A 14329-nucleotide genomic window follows, 5' to 3' on the forward strand; every position below is an offset into this window, starting at 1 on the left:
AAGTGGGTTCTAATTTTAACTATCATAAAACACTCTGGCCGTTACCGGACAGACACGTATACGCTGGCCTGCGTCATAGTGACGGCGGGCTATGGTGATCGTGTACGCCTGTTGTCTTACCTCATCGATGCCGTACTCCTTGGAAACTTTCGGGTCGTCGATCCGGACGAACTGGATACCGTGCTTGGCGCAGTCATCATCGATGTTTTCCAGCTCCTGCAGCACCGATTCCGAATCTTCATCTTCGTCGTCGTCTGCCGAGGAAGAGGTGATGATTAATGATTAACGTGTGGTGGTCTCAAGGTTAGTCTAAGTATACTCAGCTCAGCTCAAGCTGAATAGCTGACACTTACAGAACAGGACGACCAGATTGTCGATGTTCTGGATTAGAGTCTTGAGCGTCTTGGCGTTGACCTCCTCGATGACATCATCGTCGTCACCGGTGGCCTTGTTCTCTACAAGCCATTCCAGCACGTCCTCCTCACGCTGCAGTTCGTCTGTATTTTGAGGGAGAGCAGAGTGAGACAGGGACGCATAAAAATTGACACTGATCATCTGACGCGCATGATCTCAACACTTACGCTCGTAAACGATCGGAGTCTGGTGGCGATAGTAGACCAGCTTTGGCAGCGGGCCCAGGTTGTACTCCTCGGCCAGATCTTCATCGTGGATCTTCACGAATCCGATGTCAAGCTGATCCGCTTCGTCGTCGATGTTTTCAAGCTCCTGTAGGGCCTTGATGCACTTCTTACATTCCGGCTTGTCTGGAGAAGGTAGAGCAGAAAATTAGTTTCAATTTTTATAGTATAGTTGAGGATAATTGGGTGGCAAACAAATATGCCTCAATGGAAGCGGGTGGAGAATTAACAGGTAACCGACTACAAAGGGATGTGATGAGCATAATCTCAACGTCATCTCAGGGCTCTTACAAAATTAGTCTTTTTTTTTGCATGCAGTTCTGACAATGTGTTAGAGGAGCATCTCTTTTCAATGTACACCGAAGAAAAGAAACATAACTGATCTAATGTGGACCCATCATCGATCAAGCGTGGGTAGATGTTTCAACGTACCGCGAAACAAAAGCAAGCAAACGGACAACATATATTCAACACAAATGCACGACTAACAACAACACAACAGTGATTAACCTACCAAGAAAAGACATGCAAAGACTTTGGAGAGCACACAAATAGCGTTTTGCAAACAAATAAACAAACAGCTGGCCGGAACGAATGAATATGGAGGCTAGGGAGCAATCACAGTGGGTGTGTAATAAGGTGGAAAACAGATCCACTTCCAACGGTAGGGAATAAAATTCTGCGAGTACACAAGCACACCCGCTAGATGGCGCTCGACATCTCAGTAGCGATCGGTTCGTAGTGAAGATTAAAAATAATACCCCGTGTGCTCCATAATGCTTGTGATGTAATTTCAAACGAGGCGTACTGGGGGCGCTTCCTTACTACTACTAGCAGCAGCAGTAGGGTAGGCCGTGTAGAGTTTCCTTTAATATGTTCCGAACGCTAGCGCATGGAGTGCGTAGGAGCTTCTGAATGTTTACGCATTCAGAACACCTACTCGTACCGTTGTGATGCTCGTTTCGCTTCAAGATCACTGTGCGTTCCCAACCTCAACCACTCTTCAACATGTGTTGCGTTCGGAGGGCCAACACAAAAATCTTTCCTTTGGTGCTTTGGTGCCACCTACGAGAAAAGTGCATGTGTTTTCTTTAATACCATCGTTAGCTTGGGTAACTGGATTGGAGCGGGCAAAGCAAAACCGAGAGCCAAATCGCCTTTGATATGCGTTGTGAATACACGCTTTAACACCTTCAGCGCGATCGGCGCCAGTTGATCCTGCCGACTTTTGCGTACTTCTCTGCCAATTCTGGCGCTTGTAGAGTGTACGTACTTTAGGGTCGTTAGGAGTAAATCGAACATCAAAGGATTTTTGTTCCGAGAGACCTGGAATTTCAGTGAAGTTGTACTATTGTGGATCATCGCTCTTAATCACATCTACCTTGCCTTTAACGATCCTTTAGCCACACAAATCGTACTGAAATGGCTGAAACAGATTGTATGAAACAGATCGACACAAAACAGCAAAATGGATGATAAAAATAGGCGATGAGCATGCCCGAGGGTAGACAAAACATGCTGCCCAGAAAGCAAACTATATCCACCAGTGCCCCGGGGGTGATGCGTTGAATGATGCTTTTGCTAGCTAATGAAAACTAATTTCTACTCATTGTGAGGCTCATCTTTTTCTTTTTGTTGTTGCGCTATGGCGATCGTAATGAGTGAAAAATCGCGCTCATATGAAGGTGTGAGTAACATATTACGCTGTGGATCAAAAGAATCATATTTTGCTTACGTTCTTCTTCAAAGTTTAGGTTATGCTGAAAGATAGATGGTACTACATTCCAACATTGTGTGTATAAAATTTTACAAATGCACGAGCACTCTTTTTTCAAACTGTCTGTTTTCCATTGGCCCAATATTCATACGATGGCAGTAAAACGATACAGAGGGTGCTTCGGTACGGTCAAATGATGCGTTAGCTCAGGTAACCCCTGATCGGTGAAGCAAGTACCCTCGATCTGTTTCTCTCCTTTTCGCTTGGTAGCTAATAATAATCACAAACGCTTCACTATGTCAGCGACTGTTGAACTAAAATTAAATCCAAACTCGCAAGAGCGGCACAAGCTGTGTGCTCCATTTTCGTTGCCGAGCGTCTGGAGAAGCGCGTTACCTGCCGCAATGTCACGCACGTCTAAAGCGGGGGCGTGCGATGTTTGTCACATTCGGTTAACCGTGACTCACTTCGCGCATTAGGCATGACCTTGAAAAATTAAGAGTCGATCGTAAAACGATCCTGCAGCGGAGAAATCTGTCACAAGGTGCGTCCGTCTGAATTTTCTTCCCGCCAGCTTTGTGCAGCTGATCGTCCAAAGCGTTTGTTGTTTTTGGGTTGGGTGCTTCACTTAGGAAAGGTAATTACGGTATAACTCAAACGTAGCTGGTTAACATGAAGCCGTAATTGGGGGGTATGTGGGTATGGTGGCACTTGTGGAATGAAGCAAACAAATGAAGCCATAACAGTGGAACGATCGTAGTGGATTAATTGTTTATTTATTTATTTTCTTCAAACTGCTGCAGCTGGTAAGCAGCATGATATTGATTAGTGGAAAAGATGGGCAAGCACCGTGCTTCATCACATAAAGATGTCAAAATGGCTGTGTTAGCTGGCTTAGTAATGAGCTTAACGAGTAGACTAAGGAAAGATGATAAGTGAAAGTGAATATTGAAGAATGATTTAACGGATGCCTTGTCGTAATCGTTTTTATGGGAAGTTTCGAAGAAAAACCAAAGCTATTAAAAAATGAGAAAATAATAAACAACAATTTGTTTTCAGGTTTCTTTCTGTGGAAAGCTACAATGATGTAGAAGATAAACATATAAAACAATGAAAAAAAAAAACAGTTAAACTTAACAAAGAAAGACAAAAACATCATGAACAATATCATAAAATGATATAAGACGAACAGAACAGTAACGAACGAACGAAAAAAAAAACACAAAACAATAACAATAAGTAAGAGTAGATAAGATAAAGTAAGCAAGATAGTAGCCAATTTGTCCTAGTATATTCTTGCCAGTGCGATAGAAAGACAAAGAGCGTAGCAACAAACAGGGCGTAGGAAAAGTGGAATTAAAATATAGAAAATGAGCCAAATTTTAACGATTCGAGGAAAGAAAATTTAAAGGAAAAAGGGAGGGAGGCGTTGGATTCGGTTCTTCAACGAGAATAGCATTTTAGAGAAAACGAGAGAAAGATAAAGAGCAAGAACAAGAGGGAGACATTTGTTTGCACTTACTGTTGTTTCCGGGTGGGCAGTTTTCGTGATCAGTGCCTACGGGACATTCCCACGAAGGGACGATTTTTAAGGGGGCGTGGGTGTGCCGTTCGTAATAGATTTAATTGTTTTGTGCGTTGGTGGTTTGTGCAGTTTAACGGTGCATATTGTGAAATGTTTGTATGTGTGCGTGTGTGACGTTTGTTTTATATTTTTGAAAATGATCCATCGTGCCATTATTCCATTTTTTCCGGGAATTTGATGGAGATGTGCATAAAAATGGTACATAACACAAGAACATTCACACACACACACACACATAGGCGTGCACGGCCCGTGAATTTACACGCAAATAGGAATTTACGTACGATGTGAACATTTGAAGAACGAAAAAAAGAAGAAGAAAACACAATAAGAAAATGTACTTTTTACAGATGAAAAACAATTTAAAATAGAGTCAACCGCTTCCGTGAACATTAATCGAGCCCGAGTAGAAAGAGAAGGCGATATTGATATGGTCTGATTACGCAGGGAAGACAGTCTTGCAAACACGATCCAACAACCGAGAAAAGGAAACGAGATATGCAAACGCGAGAGAAATGCTTGTGTAGGGGCAAAACATGAATTTAAGCGTACGGAAATGTACATCACGCTGATGAGATATTTATAGTGGTGTTGCCTTCGAAACTGTACAGCATTAATCACGGTGAAAATGGGATGAAAGTGATCTACAGAGGGACTAGAGTGCTGGCACTCGATGGCTGACGATCATTAGAACTACAGCGCAAGTGAGCTGGTTGATAAGGAGCGAAGAGCTTGCAAAAGTGTATAATACACAACACTACGAGTTGACGCGGATCATCGTCACAACACTGCAATTGAATCGTTTCGTTTCGTGCTAAAATCACAGCGAACCGTCTACGGCGCACCGTGTGGTTTGGTTAATTTATCAGATGAAACGGTGCGTCTTGTAATGAACCATATTGTACAATGTGATGAAATGTGCTAGCTGTTTGAAATATTTACACAACACACCGAAATACTGATGCAATACAAAAACAATACAGAAAAAAAACCAGAAGAAAGAAGAGATCAAGTGTAAAAACAGTGTAAATCAACACTAAAACCGAAGAGCTGTGAACAAATGGTGCATATTTCAACTGTGTACAGGATCCGTCCGTGAGCAAGGAGATATTTTTGAATAGTCATTCTAAAAAAAAACCTCAAACTATACAATTTCCAAACTACTGTTTCAAATTCGAGCCAACCAAACCGTGTGCTAAATAGTACGATAAATGTAGTTCTCTCTTTTGTTTGCTACAAAATAGTTACAAAAAAAAACAATGCTACGCCGAGTGAGTGCCGATCGGCCAATTGGTAAAGTGGACAACCACACACGAACGAGGAGCACACTTACAGAACAGTACCGCAACGTAGTCGGAGTCCTCGATGATCTTGGACAGAATTTTGGCATTCACTTCCTCGATCCGGTCGGGCAGATCCATCGCTTCCAGCGAGGTAAGAAAGTCGAGCACACCGGCCTCATCCATGAGATCGCCCTCGTAGATGATCGGTTCCTTCTCCCTGTTGAGTAGACATGGTACGGAGTTGAAGTGAGGATTTAGTACACGAGTTACATGGCCATAATTATGTTCCCCTACCCATGTTCTGCCAGTTTTGTTTTATTACCTGAAGTAGGTGAGGGCCGGGAACTTTGAGATGCCATACTGTTTCGCGAGTCGTTTGTCGTTGATTTTCACAAAGTCGACACCGAACGAATCGGTATCATCGTCGATGTGCTCTAGCTCTGCTAATACTGTGTCACAGGTCGTACAACTACGGGCATCTGCGGTTGGGTAGGGGAAAAACGGAGGAAATTAGATTAGTAAGTCTCAGTCGATAGTTATGGTGAAGCTTTAGAGTTGATGCTGATATACGCTGCTGGTGCTGATACACGTTGTTTACCTAGAAATTATTCGATGCGATGTACAAATAGTAATTTTTATGGCACATTTTTGTGGCAAATGTGAAGTATAAATAATTGCTTTTTATATACTTTAACCTTTATATAATTATTTACAGTTTCAATAAGAAATTTTCTACATCGATTTTTACACTTTTATCAACGCAAAATTATTCGCTGTTCATTATAGATTTTTATTTTTGAGGAGCTTTACTAGAGAGCACCTTAAGTAACTTATGAAAATATTCAAGTGATAACTTAATAAAAAGACTTTTTTCTATTTTATCAGACGCTTAGAACAAAAATAACACGTTCATATATTTTCTATATAATACGACAAAAATTAGTCATTTATGTAGTTTCATCATAATCTGTCCATTAATTCTTATTCTAGCCATCGACTGGCTTACTAGACTTGCTGATACTACGTAGTTGAATAGTCAGTCCTCGCTACTGGCGAACAGTCCGGATTGGATTTGATCCACGACCCTACCACTGGAACTGCTCCTGTCTATTAGTTATTATAATTATTTTGATACATAGCGATACAGAGCGCGCCATAGCGAAAAAGCATAAATACTGGGGATGTAATCGGGAAACATGAAACAATTCTTGGAGTTTCTAACAAGTGTAAATAAATTTGATTATTTGCAGCAACAAAAATTTAAAAATTAAAACAATATTTTATAATTTCATCTGTGTAAATTTCGATTTAAGCTCCACATGTACATTAAAATACTTATTTACTACCTTTTATGGAAATATTTAAGTAAACATTCCAAAGATAGCATTAATATCTGAAGTAATTTAAGTAATTTTTAAAATTTTTGCACTTTAATTATATCATCAATCGTTATATGCTAAATTCAAAAATTATTGTATTTTAAGGAATGTTTGATAGGAACAAAATTATTAAGAATACTAAGCTGCAAAATTTAAAATGACGAGGTTTGTTGCTTACTGGTAATTTTTTTAAATTGAATCACAAAATTTTATTGTTAAAAATAACTTAACATAGTTTTAGAAATAACCGAGTGTGCCCGGGATAAGGCAAAGAAGAAGGAGGAAATACCTTACCAATAAGATAATAAGATTTATTCAACACAAACGGTGTTGACAATACGGCCCTGGACCGTCAAAATCAATTGTAAATAAATAAGTAAATAGTTTTATAACTCCACGAAATATTACTACTTTTAAAGATTTAAAAATATCTTCAATATCACAAATCTCAAAATAAAGTTTCGTGAATTTAAATCAATTTCAAAAGATTAATTGTAAGTTTGTATCGATGAAGGGTCTTCGGTTCGAATTAGAATCTTTGCACGATGTAACATAATACCATCCAGATATTGAATAGAAACCATCCTAGTGTAGAGTGTTTTAAAGCCGTTTACCATGCAAACGAGCAGTAGACAATCGCAAGACGAAGTTTGTCCCCGAAACAGGGCCACATTTCTCATCCGATTGGTTCACGTACTTTACATCTTCAACGCACCAAGTATCGATGGCGATCGATACGTCTAGCGGCCGAAGTCGTCTATAAGTAACCAGACGTAGCGGTGTGAGTATTCGATACCTTAAAATAAATTTCCCGGCTCCAAGCAGGCGATCGCACCACTCAAACTTAAGTTGGCACATTATTAAGTGTCTTTCTTATTTCTCAACCGGAGAAATAGTAGAACCGAAGCTGTCATTGTTCAGACAATTAACGCTACCTGAATAATGAGTGCAAGGTTGTGAAAGTAATTCCTTTTAAAATTGTTTGCTCATAAAGACTAATAAAGATATAAATTGCACAGTACGAAGGGATTACTACCAGTGGCAGAAGTGATCTTACATTATTTACGACAGCAAGAGAGTCTCCAAAGGCCATACCATACGATAAAATCGTGAAAGTTGACCTACTTGTACGCTTCGAAGCACGGTAACACACAATTTTTGCTTGCAAAATGCACCCGTTTTTTTCGGTTGTTGCTTCGTTGCAGTGTCGTGTTTGAATGATTCTGTTGCACCTTCGCCCGCCAAAGTTCGGTGCCAAAATACCGGGCGGAAGTGGCCACGCGTTGCAGGAGCAGAGCAGAAAAGCGCGGGAAAATGATGGCATTACCGTTTCATCTTTGACTTTGGGGACCTGGGGACTATTTTTAATTTGCCAGTGCGACTGTCCTACGGCAGCTAGTGGCAACCTCTTCGGCTGGTTGAATTTTCGTATGTGAGAAAATGCAAACTGAATCTACTTAGTGGAAACGAGATGGGTGTTGGAAAAATACCTCAGCACAAACTGTGGAAAATTTGTTCGGGTTTTCTGTTCGCTAGCTCTTTCCCGCCAGGGGGTGCTGAATGCTCGAGCCAGTGGTGAGGTGTATATGTGGTGGGAAGTTAAAATAATAATTACACACGATTAGGACACCCCGTTGCATAGGGCAGCTAGGTCAGGTTGAATCTTCGGATCGGTCCAACGTGAAGTACCATGCGTCTCCATCATGCGCACCAGGCGTCTCCACCGAGCCGTTACCGAGGCGGTGGATTGTACGTAAAGGAAAGTCAAGTTCATTCAGTTCGGTAATTGACTCGATGCTGTACTTCGTTCCGCAGCATGAATTATAAAAGATTATTGGTGGATGCCGTAGGAGGAGTAATGTTTTCATGATCAATTTGAGCATTTTATCCGGAACCGAGTATGCCCGGGATAAGGCAAAAAAAAAACAAGGAGGAAATTCCTTGAGAAATTTACACAAATTCAGCTCACAAAGAGCCGAGAAAACGGCACCGAAATTTATCAAAAAACGTACTTTGAAAAGGCCCTTAGAAATAATTTATTTTGAAAGATCCATTTTTTAACCCAAATTTAAAAAAAAATCTTTCAATTAATACAAATTAAGTTTCTTTTAAAACTCTATTTTAATCTAAACGATCTTCAACCCTCCTCATCAACAGACACTGATCGCTCCTCTCAATCATAAAATTCGACAAAGTGCAACCGATTTTATGGTTTCAGTTTTTCGAGAGGAAAAACCTTGCTTGGTCCATGCCGCGCAGTATCTTTCACCGGCGTACCGTTTTACTGTGGCCCCCATTATAATCCAAAATGGAACCATCAAACATTAAATGTTTTGACCCTGTGGATTGGGGATCGGGCATGAGATATCGAGCGCACAACAAGCGGACTGTTTACATAAAGTTTGGCCACCGGGCCGCATAACGCAGGCGTTCAAGGTTTTCCACCGTTCGGTTTGGAACCATTAGCGGCGGCCAGACATCCGTCCACGTCCATGGTTTGTGGTGGGTTTTTTGAAACTGTTATCCCCATTTGTTAAAATGGTTCGTTGGGTGTTGGGTGTGTGTGTTTTATCTCCTATTTCTATCTCTCTTAACACGGAAGACGGAGAAGAAAAAAAAAAGCAAACATTCCGCCACAGTTTCAAATCGTTATTTCAACATGAGCATAACAAAAACCGCTAGTGGAGATACACACATGATAAAGCAAATTTTACGCTAGTGGATTATTTTCCTAACGTACAGTCGAGTTTGTTGAGCTCGGTTTTTCGCAGCTTACGGCTTATGGTTTCAATATTTTTACGCACTGCACAAATATTTGTAGCGCACAAAAATGTGTGTTGGAACCCTCCTGTTTTATCTACTATCGGCGAGTGTTGCCATTGATATTGACCGTAGTATTTTGGCGTTGGGGTTTATAATTTCATACCTTGCGAGATATTTCTTTGCTCTAGCATAAAGCAAGCAAAGAAGCAGTAATGCAATCTCCAAACGTAACTCAGGTGTCGATCAATCAGACCTGTCAATTATACAACCGATAAACAACAACCTGTTGGCACAGATCACGAACGAGGAGAGTAATGGCCGCCAGCTATAATATTGTGCGGAAAATTATAGCAAACGCGACTGGGAATGGAAACGGTGAACTTGATACCATTAGCATTCTCTGCTTTTCCGTGTGATTAGCCTAACTAACCTAACAAACGATTGAGCATGGAAAGAAACACAGAAGAACAGGTTTTTATGTGCAACGGGGAACGTGTTCTTTCGCCCCATACCGACCATAGTTTCTAGAGCTTCGTGTAAAGGAGATGGGGGGAAGGATTTTTTTTTAACCAAAACCGCGAAACTGGCAACGGTACAACGCTTGCGAGGTATTTATTCTCTAGTACATGGCGGAGCTACCACAAGTTTTGCCACACTCCGCTCGGTATGCGCGTGGCAGCGTGAAGGAATGTCTCTCGGAAATTTCTGTGCCTTAAAGGCAGGAGTTGTAATGAGAGCTGCTTGAGCATTATTATTGCTAAAAGCACTCAAGAAGCATATTTAGCTCTAATTAAGCTTCAAATATATAGAGGTATTAAATGTTCTGACTCCTAATACAGAGCTCATGAGCTAAGACTATCCCTACATATTTATATTACTTGCTCAGTTTAGCGATCCTCATATGACAGCGATATCAGAGCTTACCACCGTGTCCTCTGAAGTACAAGCTTTCAATTTGCCTTTAGTGTATAGCTTAATGGATCAACCTGCCCATTTCCTTCCAACCAGGGATTTTTGCAACAAGAGGGTGGTAAAAAAATGGCCACTTTTACTATACAATTTCTCGATTGTGGTCCGAAAGCGGCCCGAAAGCTGCTCTCCTACACACTGCGAAATGATTGTCGTGGACGAGGTCGCGCACACGGCACACCGGCACATATCTTGTCCTCGTGTCGTCGGCGTACGGGTCGGGTCGGAAGGTTTATTTTTGTACACTTTGTTCCGAGCAGAAAAAGAAGAAACCAAAAAAAAACCTGTCATGCCTGAATCCCGATGGCCGCGTGCTTGCCGTGTTTTCGTGCGAGCTCGCACAGCTCGCACGAACCGAAGACACAGGGATTCTAGAGATATTATCAGCGAGCTGTGCCGGTTTTTGTTTTGCTAGCCTTTCAATAGATCGTTGCGATGTGAAAAGCCAGGGCCGCTGGGGGAGACTGTTGTACCAGACATGCTTGTGGGGTTCAAGACATTGTACGATGCACCATTAGGGGAGGGATAACGGTATGGTATATGAAGTCAAAGGGTCATCGATACTGTCTGCAGCTTACTGGGCGATCACTCGATCACTTTCAATTTGGTGGCATAATGTTGAGCGCCTTTTCGGTGTTAGCAATCATTCCAACTTTGATTGTTTTACACATCCGGACACATACACATAGGACGCATAGACACATACACAATTAATCACTCACAAGAATTAATTTAATTATTTTTTTTCAAATTCGCTTGCGAAACTCAATACTATTCCCCTGTACCACGATGGGACACACACGATCTTGTAAACACTGACACGCGCACACATTAAACACGCACCTCTGGTCTACCGCACCGTCACCGTGTACCACTATGTCACATTGGTATTCCCCTCTACCTTCGCCCTTCCCGGGGGAAAATCACCCTCCTCAACCCTACCAACATGGGGTTTTACTCGCCCAAGACTGTGCAAACATCTTCCCACTTCCTTCTGTCCACACCCGATCTTCAACCCTTTTCCCCCCATCGTCCGTGCGTACCCGCTGGGTGGAAAGCGGACGGAACGACGGTGGTTATTGATGTTGGGTTGTTGTCTTTTTCCGCGCCTGCATTTGCTTTTCTTTTCACGATTATTTTTAAAAATAATTTAGCTCTCACCACTCGACAAAAACCACTGTTGCTTATAATTCCGGTTGCGCAATGGGGTATGTTGAGGGATTGGGTGTGTGTATGTATGTATCTGTGTCTGTGTGAGTTTATGAGTGTATTGGCAACGCTGAGAGCCAGTTGGAGTGATGTATGTCTGGTGCTGGGCCTATTAGACAGGCTCAGCCCTCTCGGTACACCGTCGCTGGTACAAACAGGAACCACTGGCAAAGGATAGCTGGAATGTGAGAATGTGACTGTTTCGAGCAGTAGTCGTTGCTCGCAGTCGAAGCTACTCGAATTGTGTAGCACTGCAATCTCATACGATGTAGGGTAATCGATCGTTGCACAGTTTCTGCTCAAGTGGTACTCATTTGAACTGAGACATTAAGAGGGCGAGATGTGAGAGACACGGACAGACCGGTACGGACGAACCGGGTCAACTATTTTTAGCCTGGTTTTTGCACACATTTCCTATCCGTCCGTGGTAGCCCCTGGGTTTGTGATCACTGGCGGTAATCCGGGGTGTGTGTGTCCCCGCCCGGACACACGGATGAATTGATACTTGAACGCAGCGGATGAGCGGGGGATCAGAATCCCAAACGCGTTTGGATCAGCAGCACCAGCAGCAGCAGCGACACACAAAACTCCTCACCCCGCACACTTACACCAGTACACTGCAACGTAATCCTTATCCTCTAGTAACCGCTCCAGCTGCTTCGCCGACACTTCCTCGATCGTGGCCTCGGGGGCAGCGACCGGGGCACTACCGCCCGCCTTTTTCGCACACTCTACATCGCTCACTAGCCAGCTGCTGGCTAACAGTAGGAAGCACAACGGTGCCACTAGATTCCTGATTCGCGGCAGGCCCATCTCGTGCTGGGTGGGGTTGTTTCGCGGACTTGCAGTCTCCAAGTTCCGCACCGTTCAGAGGTCCGCTCGTAACTGCGGCGTACGCTCGGTACGGACGGCTTTTCGCGGCCCGATCCGATCCCCGTCGATGCGTTCGGTTCGGTATGGTTGATGTTAAAAATAAGTACCTTCTTGACGTGTGCGTACGCTTGCTTGCTGGCCCGACACGACCACCGAGCAGCGTCTTGGATGGAGAGAATTTTGCTGACGGTACGATCGGGTCCCGGATCGGCGGCGAGAAAGCTTTTGTTTGAGTGAGAACAGACCTCGTGGTTTCTTCTTTCCGGTGCGTTTGCTGATGGTACAGAACCAGGATCAATTGATTTGCGTGCCCCGTGCGATCCAATCCTTGACTTGGCGATTAGGTTTTTTTTTTCTGGATTGCATACCATTTAGGCGTTTTTTTAAATCTTATTTTCATTAATTTTTAAAGAACAAAACGGGAAAACGGTAGAATATAGAGCAAAAGAGAATAAAACTAGAGCTCGTGAGTTGAAGAGAGTGGATCTAAATTCAAATTTTAGCTATTTTTTCTACTAATCAATCCAATCATTTCCGACCCTACTAAACACTTAACTAAAGTACACTTCGCGGCATCCTTGGCGACATGTGCTGCACTTAGTATACATTTAGGCGTATTTCACATAACTATCCGGTATTAAAAGCATTAAAAAATGTTCTGAACTTCAACAACATTTTGAGTGCGTCAGCCGTTTTGATTTGGTGAAGGTTGCATTTATCTTTGGGCATTTATTTATTTGTTTCTTTTGTCAGTTTCAGACCTGTCTCTATTTTACACCATATCCATACACTACAACTGTTTTTTACTGCTCCCTCCCATGGCAGTAATCTATCTTGACTCACAACCGTTGAGTCTAGCCCACGTGCATGATTGTTCGTTTCCTCTCGCCGCGGCCTCCTCTTCATCCACAAGTTGGAGGAATTTTTACGATACGTTGATCATTTTCTTCGATGATCGTTGCTGTGGAGGAAACACACACTGTCGCTGTTTATCATCATCGGTTTTTAATCTTTTTAATCAAATTCACGATTTTGTCGGCCAGTTAAATATTGTTAAAGTGCATGAATGTCCTCCATTGATGTATTGGGTTCTTAATATGCCTTAAATGGAGACATCCTGTAGATAATTAGGCTTGCGGTCGAAGATCAACAAAATCTTTGTAAATTCGCCAACTACGGCACTACTAAGGGAAATTTATATTTAAAAAAAACCCTTAGTAGTAGTACATTAGTAGTAGACAATTTTGTTAATAGGGTTGTTAGGTGCTCGCTCGAGTTCGTGGGGCCCGTGGGGAAAGGAGAAGGCCATGACGCGTTGAAAGTGGTAGAAATGATGATATTCATAAGTGAAATGGTAAATTCGAATTGAAAATCCAGTAATTCAACCAGAACACATGAATTAAAAGGACCGGAAATTTAAAATTAATTTATCTCACATTGCATACTTTTAGGCGCGCAAATCTAATTTGAATCCATTCCCCTTCCTGCATCCATAATGACAGCACCATCACGCTGTCAGCTGGTGGGATTGTGTAAACGGCACTTTACCGAATACCCATGCTGTCAAAACGCTGTCAGTGTTGGGGAAATGTAAACAATAATACGACCTTCAACTCGCTGTCGGAAAGCGAAAAACTTTCTCGTGGCCTAGCTAAAGTAAGTGTTTTTGCTTGCATTTTTTTCTTTGCTTTTAATGCAGCACTACATAACACGTTTACCGTTTCCAGTTTGGAGTTCAATGAACATTTTAGAATCGACTCGCTTTTACTACGGTACAAACAACCCCGCACGCAGCGTTGGATTTTAGGTGAGTGCTGTACAGTGCTTTGTTTGGTGGAAACTTGTGAAAAATTGATTTGTGTAGTGTTAATTTGTGTGCGTGTGTGGTGGTGGGATCCGGTAACAGTAACAGC

General features: G+C 42.3%; 2 protein-coding genes across 10 annotated transcripts in view; one reads left to right on the forward strand and one right to left on the reverse strand.

The window, feature by feature from the left end:
* Positions 1 to 12419, reverse strand: part of LOC126561307 (uncharacterized) — a 30372-nt gene extending 17953 nt beyond the window's left edge. For 6 of the 8 annotated variants that reach the window (XM_050217370.1, XM_050217371.1, XM_050217368.1 and 3 more), the window contains exons 1-7: positions 12152 to 12419; positions 5546 to 5702; positions 5274 to 5440; positions 3878 to 3913; positions 582 to 764; positions 354 to 497; positions 121 to 254 (exon numbers count right to left, since the gene is read on the reverse strand). In XM_050217370.1, coding sequence (XP_050073327.1) covers positions 121 to 254; positions 354 to 497; positions 582 to 764; positions 3878 to 3913; positions 5274 to 5440; positions 5546 to 5702; positions 12152 to 12356 — 1026 coding nt within the window. In that variant the 5' untranslated portion in view covers positions 12357 to 12419. The remainder of the gene's footprint in view (positions 1 to 120; positions 255 to 353; positions 498 to 581; positions 765 to 3877; positions 3914 to 5273; positions 5441 to 5545; positions 5703 to 12151) is intronic. The other 2 variants (XM_050217369.1, XM_050217365.1) reach the window with 1 other exon arrangement.
* Positions 1 to 14329, forward strand: part of LOC126562266 (uncharacterized) — a 472552-nt gene that overhangs the window by 365982 nt on the left and 92241 nt on the right. The window lies entirely within an intron of this gene.

This window comes from Anopheles maculipalpis, chromosome 3RL (genome assembly GCF_943734695.1).
Source record: "Anopheles maculipalpis chromosome 3RL, idAnoMacuDA_375_x, whole genome shotgun sequence".
In the NCBI taxonomy this organism is placed as follows: Eukaryota; Metazoa; Arthropoda; class Insecta; order Diptera; family Culicidae; genus Anopheles; species Anopheles maculipalpis.